The sequence below is a fragment of the Thamnophis sirtalis genome, unplaced genomic scaffold (genome assembly GCF_051295495.1).
Source record: "Thamnophis sirtalis isolate CommonGarterSnake01/CBP01778 unplaced genomic scaffold, rThaSir2_p1.2 scaffold_1, whole genome shotgun sequence".
Lineage (NCBI taxonomy): Eukaryota > Metazoa > Chordata > Lepidosauria > Squamata > Natricidae > Thamnophis > Thamnophis sirtalis.
The window spans coordinates 7,313,122-7,334,979 of NW_028261381.1; the positions used below are offsets into that span (position 1 = coordinate 7,313,122).

Below are 21,858 nucleotides of genomic sequence, written 5' to 3' on the forward strand. Positions count from 1 at the left end.
TCCAGATAATGAATATATTCTCTGTCTTTTCCTATTCTTGGGAAAAGATATATGAAGAATTGGGAGAGAATGGTTGTTGACTCTCATTCCAGTGTTAGATAACCTGGTGGTAACCTACGATATACTGTGTCTTGAGAATTCAAAATCTTTTTTTTTAAATTATTGGAAATTGGTATTAAAACAGGTTTTGCAAATCTCCTAGGATTTTTCAATTCAAAGTTTGACGCTATTATTTAGGCACCTTAGGTTCTAACTTTTACCAAAAGTATTCTACAAAACCTGATTTATACAAAGGCTTTTCTCCCAATTGGACTGGGGATATATACACTCATACTTATTTATGTGCTTATTTATACATCTTATTTATAGATGCAAAAAATTGTCTTATGTAAACTTCAATTATATGTTAGAACACATGTAAACCTTTCCCCAAATTGAAGAAATATCCTAATTTTTGGCAATATAAAATCTTCCCTGAAATCTGTTTTTATTTCAGTTACTAGTCAGCAATGCATGAATGAAATTCAGAATTGTGTTTTCTTCTTAATATGAATGTTTACCATTTTTCCAATTTAATTAAATGGAACAAAGAAAAAAGAAAAGTGACAGATACTTAGATAAGGGCACACGCTATATATCAGTGTGCATCAATGTAAGGCATCTCATGCATGTGTATGTGTATGTATGTATGTATAAAGAAGTTCAAGAAAATATGGCAATGTTTTGTAATAATTGTCCATACATCTGTGTGTAAACAATCTGTAAATAACATCAAATCTTCAGTCTATTGAGTAACTGGCCCATAAATTTATTTTTCTAATACTAAAGACAGTAGAATTTGTGCAATTTTGCTGCATTTATCAGAATGATGAAATTGGTATGTCTTTGAGAGCTCTATCCTTTTTAAATGAGTGGATATAGAAAAGGGCTACAGCTTGAGTTATGAGATCATGATGCTATTGTCAGTTGGATTCTCCTTATATACTGCAGATGTCATTGGTTGAAGAACAAATTTCTTAGTGACTAGACAGCTACAGAACATCCATTTCTGCTGTCCAGATTTCATTTTCCATGTGGTAAATATGTGATTCAGACCAATAGCATCTCAAAATATTAAAACCTGTCTCAGTACCATATCATTATTATTATTTGTTATTATTTCTTCCCAGAAGAGAGTGATTTTAGACTATAGCATCGGCATGAAGCATTATTCTCATATGCCCTCATAATTAACAGATTAGATGCCTCAACTATTTCTTATTAGCTATGCTACAAAAATACCAGCCCAGCTCTTATTACATGTAGTTATGTTCAGTGGCGGGTTTCAAAAATTGTTCGAACCTACTCTGTGGGTGTGGCCTCCTTTGTGGGATGGCTTGCCACCCATGTGACCGGATGGGAGTGGCTTGCCGCCCCGTGGCACGCCATAACCACGAACGTCAAAAGCCCACCGACAACACCGCAGCGCTAAAACCGCGATGTCAAAAGCACGCCGACAATAGCGCACCGACAACAGCGCGCCGACAGAAGCGCGATTTAACTTAAGGTAAGGTTTAGGGTTAGGTTTAGGGTTAGGTTTAGGGTAGGTTTAGCGTTAGGTTTAGGGTTAGGTTTAGGGTTATTTTTAGGGTTATGTTACAGCGCGCTTCTGTCCCGTGCGCTGTTGTCGGCGCGCTGTTGTCGCGTGGTTTTGACGGTGCGGTTTTGTCACCACGCTTTAGTCACACACGCTTTAGTCTACCGCGGTTTTGTGGTGGAACCTTGCCGCCCATATGACTGGATATGAAGATGCCGACGACACTTGTCAGAACCACCTTAAATTGCCTCACACACAGCACTGGCATGCATAAGAATATGATGTAAACTTGTTTTTTAAAAGGCATCTTTGGTTTGCGTTAAAACAACTTCAACATACGCAATGTTCTGATTGCACCACAAACGCAGTAGTCATCCTTACCTTTCACAGAGGCACTGAGTTTTATAAATGTGAGCATGATAGTGTAGAATAATCATATCCAAGGACCAGTGGTGGGTTTCAAAAAATTTTGGAAGCTCTTCTGTAGGTGTGGCCTGCTTTCCGGGTCCACTGGTGGAACCTCTTCTAACCAGTTCGGTAGATTTGATGAACCGGTTCTACCGAATAGATGTGAACTGGTAGGAACCCACCTCTGGTTATGTTGTAACTGTTCAACCAATTACCGAAGACCATAAATACTTAATTAAAGGTAGATTCTTAATGTAATCTGCAATGAGCTACAACAAATGAAAAAGAACATCAAATACACTAGCGAATATTTCACTGAGGTTGCTGTCAGTGGCACCATCTTGATGATCAAAGGTAGATACTTAAATTAGTTGCTTCTGTTCAAAGAATGTATTAAAGACAGTCGTTACCCTTTAATTTTGCTTGGACATTTCTGTATGAACACCTGATTTATTTCTTAAATATCTAATGCAGTGTTTCTCAACCTTGGCAACTTGAAGATGTCCGGACTTCAAGTTGCCAAGGTTGAGAAACACTGATCTAATGTAATGGTAGCCTGCATGGATATTGGATTAAGTCAAAACCTTTTTACCAGCAAATTTTCCGTTCTTCATGATAAATTTGTTTATTATTCCCAGCTGTCCTTAATGGTTGTTTTTGGTTCTTGTGGAGTCCAGCATATGAGTTCTGAATATGTACAGAATTCATTCTAAGCTAGATGGGTTCAAAATTATGGTATTGTGATTTCATGATCACAGTGGCTGGAGAATTCTGGAACTAGTTGAAGATTAGAAGATACAGATTAGTGATGGCTGAGCTAGAATTTTGGTGTGAACGCCATCCTCCATATTGATGTATTAATGCGCAAGGGGAATGCTCCGTGTTCTTGCTCAGCTGTTTGTAAAGAGGTAAAACAGTAAGCATCACATAGCTAGTTTCAGATGTCAAATCTCACAACAAAATTCCACTTATTTCCAATTAAGACTCATTGGGAAATGAACAGAGGGAGAGCACATTTCATTCACTGGACTATTTACATAAAATGTGTGCTTTTTTTACCTCATTTATACAATGTGTGAGGAAACTTTCATGTATCTATCTGGCTGACAGAAGTACAAGCAACATCTAGAACAACAATCTAGAATGTCTAACTAAAATTGGAGCAAACATATTTAGGCAAGCTCTTGTAAACTTTGGCCCATAGCCATGGCTGCTAGATTATCAGGATATTTATACCTACAAAACTCACTATAACTGATGTCTCTAGTTTCCTTGAAAATTTAAATAGAATGTTTATCAAGTACTTACTTTAGCTGAGAAAGCATGATCGTGTTGGTTGGGTTTTTTTAAAACTGAAATTATGTGCTTAAGTATAGTGAGTCCTTGTGCTTAAACTAATTTTATTTTAAACATCATTTGCTTCTGAAAGTATTGTTTTTTTCCATTGAAGATATGTAGAGTGCTTTCCCTTGATTAAAAAATAATAATAATGGTATCCAATAGGGAAAGGATAATGAGGAAGGGAAGAACTCTTTTGTGATTCCTTCTACCCGGAACAAACTTTGAATGCACTGGTTTTCTTTATTTTGCAGCAATGTCATCAAACCACGACACATGGATTACCCTGCTTTCTTATCTCCAGATCTGAAGGTCACCGTTGGAAGTCCTGAATTGGAAAGTCCTAAAGAAACTACAGAACAGTACAAAACTCTTCAGGAAGCTTTGAAAGAGCCAGCCCGCGAAAGGTAAGAAAACTGATTTAAAAAAGCATTTCTCCTTTATGTTCTCTAAATTTAAGCATGCATTCAATATAGATCTCCTTTATTATTTATTTAAAAAAAAAACCCAGCTGACTGAAGAAACAGATTGAATTTGAAAGTGTTCTCTTTTTTGTGGGACTGGCTTGGGCTTTGAAAATCTGTATACGTTGATATCCAGTCAATATCCTTTTCCTTCTCGGAATAAAAGACATCCCCTCCATCAGATGCTTTTCTTTCCATCCATCTTTGTATCAGCATAAAGCTGTACTTGGCATAAAATTCCTTGCCCCATTGTTGCTCCCTAGCTTCCCTCTGTATCAAGATACTGCAGTTGACTGAATTTTCTCCTGGATGCAGTAATTAACGGGTGACCAAGCCTAACACTTCGAGGCTGCCCTTAAGGTTGCAGTGAGAGAGAGTGAGAGCAAATGCTGCTTTAATGCTGGTATAGCTTAGGATGACTTAAACCTATCTTTTATGAGCTGGCGATGATGAAAGCCATGACATGGAAACATGGCAAGAAAACAACAGTTGCTAGGACATCTGATACTATGGTTGGGTACAGATGATGAAGAGCCTGCAGAAGGGATTCCAGGCTTGATCCTGCTTGGTAAGTTTGGATTTTAAAATATTATTTGGAGAAATAATCCATCAACAAACCTAGAACAATATGGGAACATCGAAACTTTCCAAGGCTTTAACATGTTCTGTAATATTAACATCAGTGCTGGGTTTCAAAAATTGTTCGAACCTACTCTGTGGGTGTGGCCTCCTTTGTGGGAGTGGCTTGCTGCCCATGTGACTGGATGGGAGTGGCTTGCCGCCCATGTGACCGAATATGAAGATACTTGTCAGAACCACCTTAAATTACCTCACACACAGCACTGGCATGCATAAGAATATGATGTAAACTTGTTTTTTAAAAGGCATCTTTGGTTTGCGTTAAAACAACTTCAACACACGCAATGTTCTGATTGCACCACAAACGCAGTAGTCATCCTTACCTTTCACAGAGGCACTGAATTTTATAAATATGAGCATGATAGTGTAGAATGATCCTATCCAAGGACCAGTGGTGGGTTTCAAAAAATTTTGGAAGCTCTTCTGTAGGTGTGGCCTGCTTTCCGGGTCCACTGGTGGAACCTCTTCTAACCGGTTCGGTAGATTTGACGAACCGGTTCTATCGAATAGGTGCGAACTGGAAGGAACCCACCTCTGATTAATATGCTAAGGAATGGTTGACTATAGTATTTTAACATCATTCAAGTCTCTGTTCTTAATTTCTTTTTTAGGCATCAAAAGGATATTCTAGCACCATGACTATTTGATATTAAGACAAAAAGAGAGCCTTATGCCAATCACATGCAAAGTAAAATGTGCTATGAGCTGTGCATTCTACTTCATTTTAGACTACCGATAGGTATTGTCCTAATAAATAGCAAAATTCCTTTTTTTCCATGCAGTTTAACTCATAATCTAATGTTTAGGTAGCTGAAGTCCAGACATCTTCAAGTTGCCAAGGTTGAGAAACACTGGTTTAGCTGATTCTCTCTATAACAATAACTGCATCTCAAAAGATCCCTGTTAAAGTATTGAAGTTTGTAGAGACAATATTCATTGATCTCATTCGAGATGGTGATGAATCTGCATACAGATACGTAGGAGGTCAAGTTTCTGGGTGTCCATAATCTCCCAGCACTTGAAATGGACACCTAACATTAAAAAGGCACAGGGAAAAAAAGTTCTTCTTGTGCCAAATCAGAAAGCTCAGACTGCCCAAGGAGCAAGAATTACTGAGTCTGTCATCTGTATTTCTATAACTGTCTGGTTTGGCACAGCAATTAAACAGGACAGGTACAGATTTCAACTGATGGGACTGCAGAAAAAACAATTGCAACAGCCATTGAGGATCTGTATACTGCATGGGTCAAAAGAGGGCTGAGAAAATGTCTACAGACTCTCGTATCCTGGACATAAACTGCTTCATCTCCTCCCCTTAGGATGCTGCTATGGGGCATTGCATTCAAAACAACTAGACGCAAAGGCAGTTCCCCCCCCAACCCATGCCATCACTCTGCTAAACACCTAATTCCAACAGCACTGTCTTATGCCTAAGGATATCTAACCATGTAGTAGGGCGGTATTGCTGATATCCTTTTCATCTTTCCTATTACCTATTTGTCAGCTTCTGCTTTGCTGCTGCTTCAGCTGCCATGAAACGGGAAGGGGGGGGCGTGTATGTGGGAGGGTTTTAATTGATGTGCTGGAGGACTGATGGAGGAATGTTCTAGGATGTACCAGTCGTTGGGATTGCGCATGCGTACGTGTTTCCCGCCTGCATCAACGGCCTTCACATTCCATCTTGGCCTGTCTTTTTGAAGTTATCTCACACCTGACAATTGAAGGACTTATGATTGGACTGGAGCTTTGATCCTAAGGGGGGGGAACGGGCTTTGCTATATATCAATTGCTTTCGCGCCATATTATTCAGATTTTGCTTCACTGCTGCTCGCTTACCATTTCTAATTAGTAAAAGTACTTTGGATTTCCAACCCATGGAGTCTCTTGGTCTTCTTTCCTAATTATGGAATGGAGTGGGGCGTGACAAGAAGCAAAATCTGAATAATAACCCTTTCCAGGAGATTTTCTGTCTACCGAGAAGGGAAATAATGTCTTCTCCGACCAGAGAGGAGGAGGGGGCCGTTGGCGGAACGGATTCCAGTGAACTGGGACCTCCCGACCTTTCTTTACACCAGCCCAGCCCATCTGACCGACCTTTGCACGAAGATTTATTTCAACTGCAAATTTCCAGTCAGCCTGAACCTTCCCCCCTACCCCGTTGGTCAACTTCAGTGGGGCAAAGAGAAATAGAGACAAGCTGGAATGCTGGACTTACCCAAAGACCTCCTCAACAAACTTCGCTGGAGCCAGGGGCCGTGAGAAAACCTCAGGCGGGTGACTTCAATGAATATTGGAGCCAAAGAGGCGATGAAGCAGAATGGAGAAATTATCAGCACCAGGGCCCCGTGAGGAGACCCCAGCGGAGTGAGTTACCTGATTATTGGAGTCAAACATTTTTGGAGGACAGGAGGGGGGAGGAGGAAAGAGACTGGAGAACTTGGCAACGTTACCCACGCCAGGATTCTCCCCCACCCCCCCCTCGGCCTGCATCACCCCCTGCGGCTAGAGGTTTCGCTGATCAAAGAGCACCTCCACCCCAGGCTCCCCCCCGAAGGCACCGTATGGCTAAAATCCCTCCTTTGCCTGTGCGTTTTAATGGGGCTTCTGCTAGCCTCGCCTCCTTTCTTATGCAGGTTTTTAACTACATGGAGATTTATGGCCGGGACTTTGAATCTGACATTTTAAGGGTTAGAATGGTCCTTTTATCTTTGGATGGTGAGGCGGCTGCGTGGTCGACTGCTTTGCATATGTCTGGTTCTCCCCTCTTGGAGAATTTCCACCGTTTTATGGCAGCTTTCCGTCGACGTTTTGATGACCCGTTGACTGAGAAGCGAAACAAATTGAAGTTTTTAACTTTTGAACAAGACGACAGGCCTGTCGCTGAATACATCCAAGAATTTCAATGTCTGTCTCAGTACATGAGAGGCTGGGGGGAGGATGCGATGCTGGACAGATTTGCTGAAGGCTTAAATCCTGAAATTTATCAACAATGTGTTAATCGTAACCTCCCGAGGCACTTAATCACTTGGTTTGAGCATGCGGCTGACGCTGAGCTTGACTTAATTCGTCTGCGCTATGCCACTGAAGAGAAAAGGAAGCGGAAAGAAAGGGCGGCCAAGGCCCTCCCCCCTCCTGCTACTCAAGCGCTTTCCAAACGCCGAGGCGACGCGAGAGAGCCCCCTTCTGGCTCCTCCAAACCTTTAACATGTTTTCGCTGTGGCAAGCTTGGGCATACCGCCCCCCTCTGTCGGGCGAAATCACCCCTCTCCGCCCAACCCCCTCCCAGACGTGAGGAGAAGCATGCAAGAGGCTCTGAAAAGAAAAAGAGGGAAACAGCTTTCGCTGGAGAAACCAACCCCCCTCCTCTTGCCCAACCATTGAAGGATGACGCGGATGCTAACTACTCTTCTTCTGATGACTCAGATGACGACGCTTCACCTCGCTGGGTGAGTTCAAACAAGGGGCCCCTTCTACTCCCTATTGAATTAAAAGTTCCTCCTGAGGGGACACCTGCCACCCTCCTAGCATTACTGGATTCCGGCTGTTCCCGGTCCATGATCAACCCAGCCATGGTTGAGAAATTAGGCCTCAAATTGCGCACTTTGAAAACCCCTATTGTTTTTTGCCAGATAGACGGATCCATTGCAGGGGGGGGGCCCGCCCATTTTTTTACTGAACCTTTGGAAATGACAATGGGTACCCACACTGAATTAATCTCTTTTGTGGTCGCACCTGGCATGGACAGACCACTTATTTTGGGCATCCCATGGCTCCGAAAATGGAACCCTCACATAAATTGGCGGACAGGCCGCTTGCGTATTCGCTCCAAAGTGCCTCCAGTGGGGGAGGGCTCTCCAACCCAGCCAAACGTCACTAACGTTCCTGAAGTGGCCGCTAGAGGGCAGGAGAGTATTGCAGGAGAGGAGAAAATTCCGAAAGAGTATTTGGATCTTAAGGAAGTCTTCAGCGAGCAATCTTCGGACATTCTACCCCCCCACAGGCCTACTGATTGCTCCATTGACATTTTGCCCGGGGTCAAACTCCCAAAACCCCGCATTTACTCCATGTCACCAAGGGAAATGGAGGAGATGCGTTCTTTCATTGACAAAAATTTGAAACGTGGTTTCATTGAACCGGCCCGCCCCAAGGTGGCGGCCCCTGTGCTATTTCGTGAGAAGAAAGATGGGTCTCTTCGTTTGTGTTGTGACTTTAGAAATTTAAACGCCATCTGTTCCCAAAACCTCTACCCACTACCCTTGATGAAGGACTTATTGGCACAATTGGGGAAGGGACGCATCTTCACAAAATTGGACCTGCGAGAAGCTTACTATAGAGTACGCATCAAGGAAGGTGACGAATGGAAGACCGCGTTCAACTGCCCTCTTGGTTGTTTCCAGTTCCGGGTTATGCCTTTTGGCCTACAGGGGGCTCCTGCTGTATTCATGCAATTTATTAATGAGATCCTACACGACCACCTCTATAAGGGCGTTATCGTATATCTAGACGATATCCTCATTTATACCCGCAATTACGACCACCACGTCAACCTGGTGCGCACTGTTTTGAAAAAACTCCGTGCTGCCAACCTGTATGCCAAGTTGTCTAAGTGTGAATTTCACCAAGCTACTATTGACTATCTGGGCTATCGTATCTCCCCTGATGGCGTTGAAATGGACCCTGAAAAAGTGAAGGCGGTCACTGAATGGGACGCACCCAAAACGCGTAAACAGTTGCAAAAGTTTTTGGGTTTCGCTAATTTCTACCGTCAATTTATTCCCTCTTTTGCCGACATTGCTCTACCCATTACTAATTTGCTCAAAACTAAAGGCGACCCGAAACCAAAACCCAGTAAGCCTTTGGACTGGACCATGGAATGCCAGGCGGCATTCGAAAAGCTTAAACGCCTTTTTGCAGCTGAACCAGTTCTTAAACATCCTGATCTCGACCGGCCGTTCGTTGTCCAGGCGGATGCCAGTGATGTCGCCGTGGGGGCTGTTCTGCTACAAGCCAATGACCAAGGTAACTTGCAACCTTGTGCGTACACATCACGTAAACTCACTGACACGGAACGGCGCTGGGCGGTCTGGGAGAAAGAGGCTTTTGCAGTCCGTTGGGCCCTCGCTAATTGGCGCCACTTCCTTGAAGGCTCTAAGCACCCATTTGAAGTGTGGACTGACCACAAGAATTTAGAAGCGTTACGCACACCGCGCCGTCTCTCCCCTAAGCAGATGCGTTGGGCCCAATATTTTAACCGTTTCAATTTCACTCTGAAGTATATCCCGGGCGGAAAGAACTTCATGGCCGATGCTTTGTCCCGGTTACCTCAGTATAATTGTTCCAAACTGAGTATCGTCCAACCACTCTTGGCAGCTCCGGTGCTCACACGTCAACAGACCAAGGCCCAAAAGGACGTGCCTCACGATCTGCTTTCTGACCTCAAAGCAGCTCTTCCTCAGGACGACTGGTTCCTGAACCATCGGGACGAGTGCACCATGAGGGACGATCTACCATGGATTGGTGCTAAATTATACATCCCCGCTTCCCTACGTCTTGTGGTCCTTCGTCGCGCGCATGACTCCAGGATGGCGGGTCATTTTGGGTTCGTCAAAACTTTGCACCTTGTGAAGAGACAATTCTGGTGGCCCTCTTTAAAAAAGGACATTGAACTTTATGTTTCCAGTTGCCCGGTTTGCGCTACCGCCAAAAAGCCACCGGGGAAACCACACGGACTTCTGCAGTCTGTCGCTCGCCCGGTTGCCCCGTGGAAGGAGATTTCTATGGACTTTATTGTGGAGCTTCCCGAAAGCCAAGGGCACACCGTCATCTGGGTGGTTACTGATTTGTTCTCCAAGCAAGTTCACTTCGTGCCTTGCCACAAGATTCCTTCCGCCAAGGCGTTGGCTAAATTATTCCTTTCTCACATATACCGCTTGCATGGGGTCCCCGACCGTATTATCTCCGATCGTGGAGTCCAATTCACATCTAAATTTTGGAAGGAGTTCCTCACGCGCATTGGCTCCGCCCAGGGCCTTAGCTCCGCCTACCATCCTCAGACTAATGGCGGCTGTGAACGTACTAATTCCGTTCTGGAACAATATTTACGTTGTTTCATCAATTATCAACAGGACGATTGGGTGGACTTGTTGCCGCATGCTGAAGTGGCTTATAACAATTCGGTTCACTCCAGCACGGGCTTCACCCCTTTCCGGGTCGTTTACGGCCAGGATTTTGTTCCTATCCCCGAACTGCCTACGGCCCAGCCTCAGGTTCCTTCCGTTGCGGACTGGAGTGAACGTCTCAGTCGCCTTTGGCCCCTTACTCTTTCCACCTTGGACGCTGCCCATAAGGCTCATAAGAAGCAGGCTGATAAGAAACGCTCTCAGCCTTATGAGTACCATGTTGGAGATTTAGTGTATTTGTCCACGAAATTCTTGCATACTACACAAAAGTCGAAGAAATTGGGTCCCAAGTATGTTGGCCCTTTCCCGATTGTGAAGGTTATCAACCCTGTTTCTGTTCGTTTGCAATTGCCCAAACATCTCAACCGGATCCATCCGGTGTTCCATATCAACCTCATCAAACCAGTTCGAGTCTCCGACCTACGGCCCGCAGATGACCCTCCACCTGCTCCGTTACTTATTGATGGGGAACGTCATTTTGAAGTCCGGGACATTCTGGATTCCCGTCGGCACCGTAATCGCATCCAATACCTTGTGGCTTGGAAACATTTTCCCCCCTCCCACACGGAATGGGTTGATAAGTCCCACGTTCGTGCTCCCCGCTTACTGCAGAAATTTTATGCTTCTTATCCCGACAAGCCTTGACTTTTCTCCTTTCCCTCTCTTGTTTGTTTGTTATTTGTATGTCTTGTTTGTTTGTTTTTTTTTCTCTTCCAGGCCTGACAGCCTTTTTTCCGGGGGACGGCCGGATGTCAGCTTCTGCTTTGCTGCTGCTTCAGCTGCCATGAAACGGGAAGGGGGGGGCGTGTATGTGGGAGGGTTTTAATTGATGTGCTGGAGGACTGATGGAGGAATGTTCTAGGATGTACCAGTCGTTGGGATTGCGCATGCGTACGTGTTTCCCGCCTGCATCAACGGCCTTCACATTCCATCTTGGCCTGTCTTTTTGAAGTTATCTCACACCTGACAATTGAAGGACTTATGATTGGACTGGAGCTTTGATCCTAAGGGGGGGGAACGGGCTTTGCTATATATCAATTGCTTTCGCGCCATATTATTCAGATTTTGCTTCACTGCTGCTCGCTTACCATTTCTAATTAGTAAAAGTACTTTGGATTTCCAACCCATGGAGTCTCTTGGTCTTCTTTCCTAATTATGGAATGGAGTGGGGCGTGACACTATTCCTATTGGTAACTTATAACTTATCACTTCGTTACTTTTGGAGTTTGGAGTTGGAGTTTATTCAATTTGTAGGCCGCCCTATTCCCCGAAAGGACTCAGGGCGGCTGAACAAAAGCCAAGGGAGGGGAAATTACAAAAAGTGAGACAAAAACAATCAGACAATACGAACAACTTAAAAGCACAACAGACACAGCAAATTCGAGTAGGGGCGGGGGGAACTCAACCCCAGGCTTGCTGGGACAGCCAAGTCTTCACGGCCGTCCGGAAGGCCCGAAGGGTGGAGAGGGTCCGAATCTCCACGGGGAGCTCGTTCCAAAGGGCCGGAGCAGCCACAGAGAAGGCCCTCCTCCGAGTAGTCGCCAGCCGACATTGGCCGGCAGATGGAATACGGAGGAGGCCTAATCTGTGGGATCGAATGAATCTGTGGGAGGTAATCGGCAGAAGGCGGTCTCTCAAGTACCCAGGTCCAATACCATGTAGGGGTTTATAAGTAATAACTAGCACCCTGAAGTGTATCTGGAGACCAATAGGTAGCCAGTGCAGCTCGCGGAGGATAGGTGTAACGTGGGTGTACCGGGGTGCACCCACAATCACTCATGCGGCTGCATTCTGGACCAGCTGGAGTCTCCGAACACTCTTCAAGGGCTGCCCCATGTAGAGCGCATTGCAGTAGTCCAGTCTTGAGGTCACGAGGGCATGAGTGACTGTTGTAAGATCCTCCCGGTTCAGGAGTATGTACACTGACAGCTTATGTATCAGAAACTTAATTCCTTGGCCAACAAAAAAGAATATTCATTAAAAATATTCTATTGCTCATCATATAAATGCCATCGAGACTTACTAATTTAATATTAAATGTAATTTAAGCAATTCAGTAAATAGAAAATATATAGAAATTAGGAATCAGCTCTTATATGAAGTTTCCCAGTGTGGTGGGGTCTTGGATGGTTAATTCTGTTTGCTTTGGAATAACTAATTTAGCTAATAATAATTGCAGATTGGACTGAATTTGGAGTTGATCCCTGATATTGCAGCCTAATATTATCCTTGACTGAGTCAGAATTCAACCTTGTCCTTCTCTATCTGATAGCAAAAAAATGTTAGTCCTATTTTTATATATGTATGTATGTTGCTCTTTAGATTAGAAAAAATGAAAAAAGAATATCGGACCTTAAAAACATGGCGTGAAAAGGCTGAGTATTTGGACCAGCTGATTTTAAAAAGAGGGCCAAGATCAAAGCCTCAAACAAAGGTAATTTTATATTATAAAATAGGCAAATAGTGTGCAGTTGATTAAACGCCAAAGTGCCCATGAATGACAATATCTCTGATATTTACAAAAAGTGAAAAAAGGCAGCTGAAAACTGAATTCACTCCCATTATTTGTCGTCTTAGAATCCAAGAGTTTTTCTCATCTTTCTCTTACAAATACCATGTATAGCTAACAGGACAGAAACACTCCTTTGCATCCTGGTTGTGTGATGGCTACAGCAGATATGAAATATAGAGATTTAGAGATTTAGAGATTTTATTAATATTTGTAGGCCGCCCTTTTCCCTGAGGGGACTCAGGGCGGCTCACATAAAATCAGGGAGGGGGAATACAGACATTGACATAGAGACATATAATAAAATAGTAAGCAACATACATTCATCATTCGGGAGGGGCGGCTATCCTTGTCCCCAGGCCTGACGGGCTAGCCAGTTCTTAAGGGCTGTGCGGAAGGCCTGGACGGTGGAGAGGGTACGAATCTCCACGGGGAGCTCGTTCCAAAGGGTCGGGGCTACTACTGAGAAGGCCCTCCTCCTTGTATAATAATCCTCTTGTAGCAAGATTTTTTTTTTAATTGAAGAGTTTTAATAAATTTTACAAATATTTCCCCCTTCCCTCCCTCCACCCCAACCTTGCCCCCCCTCCAACCCTCCCTCCCCCCCAACTTCCCTGAGCAAAATACAGGGTATAAACATTTAACAATCATACACTATATCAACAAAAAGTCTTTGAAAGCTTCAAGGGAGTGGAGCTAATTAATTTGTAAGAAGTTATTCCTTTGATTCTGTGCCAGGAAGTTGGAGATATATCATTATAACAAATGCGGAAGCTATAAAATCGCCATTTTGAAAACAATTAAACAAAGGAGTTTTTTATAACATTGAAGCTGGTATTTTTGATGGAAAAAAACCAAAATAAAGTTCTCAGGTTCGGTCTCTGCTCGTATTAATTTTCAATAGCCTAGAATCATACACTAACATAAGCTAACTAACTATAGCATCCTACCCCCCTCTTGTACTTTAACTCCCCTTTTATTAAACTAAATTTAGATAAATTATAACATTCCTTATTCATTCATAAGCTAATTGAAATTTCTTAGTCCGATATTTATTTTGAATGTAGTCAATCCATCTTCTCCATTCCAGCTTGTATTTCTGATCTGAATGGTCCTTCAAATACGCTGAGATTTTGGCCATCTCTGCTAAGTTTACTATTTTTAACGTCCATTCTTGAATAGTAGGCAATTCTTCCTTCTTCCAGTACTGCGCCATCAACAATCTTGCTGCCGTTGTTGAGTTCAGAATCAAATTAGTCTCTATAACTGTACAATCTGTAATTATACCTAGCAAGAACAGCTGGGGAGGGAACTTTATCCTCTTTTTAAGAATATTTTGAATAATCCACCATATTTTTATCCAAAATACTTTAACTTTTTTACAAGTCCATCATATATGATAATACGTAGCGTCAATACATCACATCTCCAACATTTGGATTATAAATCCGGATACATACAAGCTAACTTTTTGGGATCTAAATGCCATCTATAAAACATAAAAATTCTCTCTCAAGTTTTGAGCTTGCGTAAATTTTACATTTCTTACCCAAATCTTTTCCCATGTTTCCATCATTATTGGTTCTTCAAAGTTTTGTGCCCATTTTATCATGCAATCTTTAACTTGTAGCAAGATTTTTAAATGCAGCAATTTAATTATGTTTAATGGCATTCCTGAGAAAGGTGCTCTCGTAATTCATAAACATACTTAAATTCAAGCAGGCCCACTCATCTAACCCTACTGAGGTCAGAATTTGTCGGATATGGAATGTGTTTAAATTAGCGCCCCTAATTCCACAGCTAGAATGAAGCTGAAAATAATGTGGGACATAATCTTTGCATTAAGTAGAATCTACTGCTGAGTAAGCTATTAACTGCCAAGGAAATCTGTTTATATCTTACACACATTGATATTATAGAGCCTTAATAACCCTGTGTTCTTTGGAGAGGGTGGTTCATCTCATATCTTTATTGCAGTCAAAAGACCAGCAATACACATTAGTTCTTACACTATATTAAAAAATACTAACGTTAAAATATAATTAAAAAGTATTGACATTAAAAGTGGATAACAACATAACGGTCCAAAGATTGTTAAAGGTATGTCCAGATAATTGGAACCAAATGACAACTATACTTCTGTAGCCAATTTTTTTCTTATGGACATTGCAGCAGCATAGAACTTTGCCACTGCGTACGTGGTAACCGGGTTAGTGTCCTGGAGGAGAAAGCCTAGATAAAAATGGTCTGCCCTCCCTGGCAATCTCTCTAATAAGGGGGGAATATGCGCAGACCTACAAGCTCTGTATAGCTCGCAGTGTAATAGAACATGTGAATTATCTTCCACTTCTCCTTTGCCACATATACAAACCCGTTCTGCTATAGGTGTTGGAGAGGGTGGTTCTTTGGCCTTGTCTTTTAATTCAGACTAGGAACCCGAGTCCCACGGAGATTCTGATCAGCATCTTCTGAAGGTTCAGGTTTCCTAATATTCAAGGCTTTCTGGATTTAGCTTCTGTCCTGAGATATTAAAATTTGGACTCCTGAGCTTGTCTTTCAATGAAAATGCCTCAGCAGAGATGTGGCAGGTCATAATTGGAGAAATAAAAAGCACAGTAGCAGTCAAGAGTTAATAAACCTAGCTACGACATCATCAGTGGTGGGTTTCAAAAATTGTTCGAACCTACTCTGACTCATAAGGCCCCCTCGCTGTCGGAGTCTGATTGCAGTTCCAATGGCTCCTGCTGGGCCACAACACCTAGCTATCAGACTGAGACAATACATTTTATCTAAGCATTGAGAACGATAACAATTCCCAGAAAAAGAAGAAAAAAACCACTTAGTATGCAGTTCCAATACAAATAACAAAGTTATTTTTGCAAATATTGTGAATTAAAATTAATTGTAACTGCTTTTTCCTCCCAAGCTGTCTCGCTTCAAAGAAATTGTTGGGAAGATGCACACACCTATTCCTCACGGCTCCCCTGTTCCTCAAGAATCGGACGTTTACCTTCGTTCAGGTTTAGTAAATATTTTTATTTTTGTATTCATTTATTGAGGAGAGATTAGAATCCACAGATGCACTATAGCTGCATATCACAATAGTGCTTAGACTTATATACCACTTCACAGTCCTTTACAGCCCTCTCTAAGTGGTTTGACAGAGTCAGCATATTGCCCCCAACAATCTGGGTCCTCATTTTACCGATCTCAAAAAGCTGGAATGCTGAGTCAACCCTGAGCCTGGTGAGATTCAAACTGCCAAATTGCACTCAGCCAGCAGTCAGCAGAAGTAGCCTGCAGTACCGCACTCTCACCACTGCGCCACCACAGCTCTTGGCAAATACCATATGCTGGTATTTGCACCTTTAAAATCAAATATTATTTTGAATGAAAACAGGAAGAGAAATTGACCTAAGTAAAATGACGATCTGTTTTTGTTTGCAGTTGCCAGTTGCAGCATGGAAGTTTACAGGCTTAAATTCTTCAGTTAGTTGACAAAAGATTAACTACTTTTAACAAAAGTGCTGCTTGTTTTAAACAATTTATCAAAGGAAAGGAGGTTATCTGAATCTTTCTGGCATATATTGAAATTAGAATAATTGTCTTAATCACCACTGCAAAGTGCCTATCATGTAATCCTATTGTAACCATATTCCTTGTTTAGCAACTTAAATAGAACAGGTTCACTGTCTTTTCCTCTGCGCCAAATAAAGTATTTTGCTGGATATAATACAATAATATTCCTATTTCTTAGAAGGAAAGCTGAAAGAAGCCGAGACAAACAACGTTTTAAGAAACATAGAGGAGTTTATCCAAAGTTCCTGCACCCAGTGTTGTTTTGCCCTTAGAGAAGCAACTTTGGGGCTTTGTTCTAATGTGTGTGATGTATAAGTTCAGACTTTGAAAATAGATTAATATTCACAGGTCTCTATAAAAACGTAATAGTATTTTATCAAAAACTGGCTTTTCAACAGAAAATTCTGACATTGAAGATACATTTAGTTCTTCATTTGGGTGTCTGTTCACACCAGTGGTGGGTTTCAAAAAATGTTCAAACCTACTCTGTGGGTGTGGCCTCCTTTGTGGGAGTGGCTTGCCACCCATGTGACCGGATGGGTGTGGCTTGCCACCCATGTGACCGGATATGAAGATGCCGACGACACTTGTCAGAACCACCTTAAATTACCTCACACACAGCACTGGCATGCATAAGAATAGGATGTCAACTTGTTTTTTAAAAGGCATCTTTGGTTTGCGTTAAAACAACTTCAACACATGCCATGTTCTGATTGCACCACAAACGCAGTAGTCATCCTTACCTTTCACAGAGGCACTGAGTTTTATAAATAGGAGCATGATAGTGCAGAATAATCATATCCAAGGACCAGTGGTGGGTTTCAAAAAATTTTGGAAGCTCTTCTGTAGGTGTGGCCTGCTTTCCGGGTCCACTGGTGGAACCTCTTCTAACCGGTTCGGTAGATTTGACAAACCGGTTCTACCGAATAGGTGCAAACTGGTAGGAACCCACCTCTGGTTCACACAGATGGTGGTACCCCTGGTACAGTCCTGTGTAGAACCTTAAACCTGAGGAATGGTTGGTAGGATGCATTCTCCATGCATCACACCCACAACTACACAAAACTCAAGCTGAGCTCCCTGTTGGTTGCTAATCACTGTAGATACTGCATAGCACGTTATTTACCTCATTTCTCTATTTTTTTTTCACTTTTCCTTTATTATTTTCTCTTTCCTACCTGGTATTTCACCCTTTCTCTCTTTGCCTTCCAGCCTTATTCATACCATTTTAAGGGGGTCTTTCTGCAAGTGTCCCTATTGTGAAATCAAAGTTTACAATTTAACAAGTAATGGATATAATTTTCAAATTCAGGTATCCTGAACAATTTTTATGAATTCACAAGACTGAAACATCTCAAGTTTTTTTTTTTAATTTAATGCAGGGATCCACAAGAATTCAATGCATAGGAGAGTTATACCGGATGATGTCCTGCCTCTTGATTGAAATTTTGGAATTTTATTATACTGTAAAAGTGCTATGTCTGTTATGTTAAAATGTTAAAACAGAGGGTGTATATTACTATAAAGTTAATTACAAACGAATTTATTTACTCTTTTTATCTTTTAAAGTAACAGACTGTTTCCAAATTTCTAACTGATTAATTGTTCATAATTTCAATAGGTTTTTTGTAAAAAAAAAATATCCATAATACCATCAGCAGGAATGTGAATTAAACTTACATACCATCAAAATCAGAAGTAAAATTATATAGCATTGTGAATTTTGTGACCAGGATTTTTCCCCTAGTGTGTCAAAATGTAACTCCCTCTTTTTTTCCCCTGTTTCTGTAGAACCAGAAGTTAAGGAAGTAAAACAAGTATCTGATTATCAGGTATGAGGTTCGTAGCCAAATCATGTGATAAAATGAGGTTGTAATAATAATCGTAATAATAACAACAACAACAACAATAACAACAGCAGCAATAACAACAGCAGCAACAACAACAACAACTAGACAACCCATTGGGCCATCCTTTGGGAGATATTTCCTTCCCAGATTCCTGAATGCCTTCAACAGTGACAGAGTTTCCAATATACTATTGTCACTGGAAAAGTTGGGATAAATTGAGTTATATAATTGCTTTGAAAATAGCCCATGTTCCAAAGAATAGTACAGTCAAACAACAGCACAGGGAATGTTTTATGGTATCTTGTATTATGTCACAAATGGTTTTATGACAAAGCTTATACATAAAATGCTTTGTAAAATTTGCCAACTTTCAATTCCACGGGAGTCATATGTCCCGAACTTCTGTATGTTAGCTCATTTGAGCTACCTTGGTTCAAAAATTGTTGCCTTAAGATCAGTGGTGGGTTGCAAATCCTGTTCCAACCGGTACAGTTGGAACGGGGCCAATGGATGCGTGCAGCATGCATGCACACGCACACAGCACGCGCATGCGTTCAAGCGCCTCCGCGATGCTCCATGACGCTCTAGCTGCTCCGCGGAGCATCGTGCATGTGCTGTATGCGCCATGTGCCTGCACGGAAGCACAGAAGCCTTTAAACACCGGTAATGAACTCGGGCGGGCGGATGGGCCCTCCGGAAAACCGTACCAGAATGGTATCCAGTGCTCCGGGCTGGCTCCGGTATGCCCGTACCGGGGCGTACCGCCTGCAACCCACCACTGCTTAAGATATACTGTTTTGCGCAATTGAAAGCTACAGAAATAAGAGTGTTAGTAGTATATAGATAATAATAAACAATTATTATTATCCCAGTTCAGTGTTGGCTAGTAAGGAAAACCTTTGCAGTCATGGAACTACATTTTTACAACCAAGGCTTGGAAGAGAAAACTAGTTTCTGTCCTTAAAATTACCCACATTACTTTCTATAAGGGCAGCTCAATTGCAACCGTGGCACGTCAAAACCGCGGTCCACTGAAGCGCGCCCGATTAAAGCGCGTACGTGACGTCATCAGCAGCGCGACAAGAAAGAAAAAGGGCGCTTTAAAAAGCGCTTTTAAAGCAAGCCGATTCACATAAAGGTAAGGGTTAGGGTTAGGGTTAGGGTTAGGGTTAGGGTTACGTTAAGCATTAGGGTTAGGTTTAGGGTTAGGTTAAGGGTTAGCATTAGGTTTAGCGTTAGGTTAAGGGTTAGGTTTAGGGTTAGGTTAAGGGTTAGGCTTAGGGTTAGGTTTGGGGGGGTTAGGTTTAGATTTACGCGTTAATTTTAAGTTTACCGCTCACAGCGTGCTGTTTTCGTCGCGCTGTGATGACGTCACGTACGCGCTTTCGTCGAGCGCGCTTTAGTCTACCGCGGTTTTGTGGTGGAACCAATTGCAACAGCAGCCTCACTCCTGAGACTTGATAAAAGATAGGCTGAGAGAATAAGGCTGAGAGAACAGTGGGTTTTTAGTTGATCTCTCCTTCTCACCCAAAAAAGAAAAAAAAGTTCATTAACCCAGCTGTGTAGGCAATCTTTTAGTGAGGAACGAAACATATTAACTCTTCTCTAATGCAAAAACTAAACTACAGTCTCCATTAAACTCAGTGGAGGTTTTTATTGCTGCCATAGTGGTGGTTTCTTTCCCCCATAATGTGTAGTATTTTCTAACTTGTTCCTCACTTGACCTAAATAAACCTATGCAACCCATAGTAATTTCTGAATTACTATGAGCATTTTCAGGCTTCGTTTTTATAAAATGTCCTCAAAGATAAAAATTACTGGGTTTATTATGAAATGAAAGAATGCGTAGGCATTTGACAAACAACGCATATAGTTCATTGAAGAAATTGCAGTTTTTTTCCTAGATTTAAATACATGATTTATTACTGAAATTATTTCTTTTAGAAATTTCCAGATATTCCACCTGACTTATCTAATATGCACTTACAAATTACTGCACCTGTACCATCCCGTGTGGGAAGTGACTCAGAAGAATCGGAGAAAAGTGAAATTTCTACACCTGTTGAACCAATTGAACTTCCAGCACTGACTGCAGTACCTAGCAGGCCCCATTCATTAGACAGAGAGACTCTGGAACCGAAGATTACAAGAGGACAAATTTCTCATGTGTCTGAAACATCTCTATCTAGTTCTGGAAGAATCCTCGGCGAGTTTTCAGAGAGCGGTGATTCTGAACCGCCTCCTTTTCTTGGTCCTAGAAGCAAACTACTGCTTAAAGAAAGACCTGGAGCAGAAGCACCTGCCTTAGACTATTTACCAAAACCAATAGAGGTAATTGTTGCTAACCTGTAAATTACCGGTATGCTGTACACACACTCTTCTTCGCCCCTTTCTGTACACAGGAGTTTTATATTCTTGTCCTCGTTGTTTTGAAATCCATGCATTATTCACAGAGCATGTCTGTATTATGAACTTAAACTAGTTCCCAGTCACCTCACTGGCAACCTGAGAAGTGTTCTTCCATAAGAAATTAATAGCAATAGCAATAGCAGTAGACTTATATACCGCTTCATAGGCCTTTCAGGCCTCTCTAAGCGGTTTACAGAGAGTCAGCATATTGCCCCCAACAATCTGGGTCCTCATTTTACCCACCTCGGAAGGATGGAAGGCTGAGTCAACCCTGAGCCGGTGAGATTTGAACCGCTGACCTGCTGATCTAGCAGTAGCCTGCAGTGCTGCATTTAACCACTGCGCCACCTTAAAAAGCAGGAGTAGATATATATTTAAAACAGCTGTACCAGCATTGCGTTAACCAGTTTCTACTACCAATTTCGTGTTATGATGAAAGGATTTTTGCCGGTGACATCACCATTTATTTATTTTATTTTATTTATTAACCACGTTTATATGCCGCCCAATCCCGAAGGACTTCGGGCGGCTTACAAAAATAAAGAGAGAAAAAAAACACATAACGAAAGAAACAGTTTAAAAACAGCAACATCCTCATACATTCATTCTAATCGGGGCTGGACCTCAACAGTGAGGTCAACAGCCCCAGGCCTGCCGGAACAGCCAAGTTTTTACAGCTTTCCTGATGGCCATGAGGGTGGGTATGGTCCGGATCTCTGGGGGTAGCTGGTTCCAGAGAGTCGGAGCAGCCACAGAGAAGGCTCTCCTCTGGGGGCCCGCCAGCCGACACTGTCTGGCTGACGGCATCTGAAGGAGGCCCAATCTGTGGGACCTTACTGGCCGCTGGGAGGTATGTGGCAGTAGGTGGTCTCGGAGGTACTCTGGCCCTAAGCCATGTAGGACTTTA

The 21,858-nt window shown here is 42.3% G+C and overlaps 1 protein-coding gene across 4 annotated transcripts in view; it reads left to right on the forward strand.

Annotated features, from left to right (window-relative positions):
- CATSPERT (catsper channel auxiliary subunit tau) overlaps positions 1 to 21,858 on the forward strand; it is a 66,399-nt gene that overhangs the window by 31,674 nt on the left and 12,867 nt on the right. For 3 of the 4 annotated variants that reach the window (XM_087707120.1, XM_087707127.1, XM_087707133.1), the window contains 5 exons: positions 3,577 to 3,729; positions 12,927 to 13,038; positions 16,040 to 16,133; positions 18,484 to 18,524; positions 20,487 to 20,873. In XM_087707120.1, the coding sequence (XP_087563246.1) occupies positions 3,577 to 3,729; positions 12,927 to 13,038; positions 16,040 to 16,133; positions 18,484 to 18,524; positions 20,487 to 20,873 (787 nt within the window). Of the gene's footprint in view, positions 1 to 543; positions 1,077 to 3,576; positions 3,730 to 12,926; positions 13,039 to 16,039; positions 16,134 to 18,483; positions 18,525 to 20,486; positions 20,874 to 21,858 lie in introns of those variants that run through there. The other variant, XM_087707141.1, reaches the window with a different exon arrangement.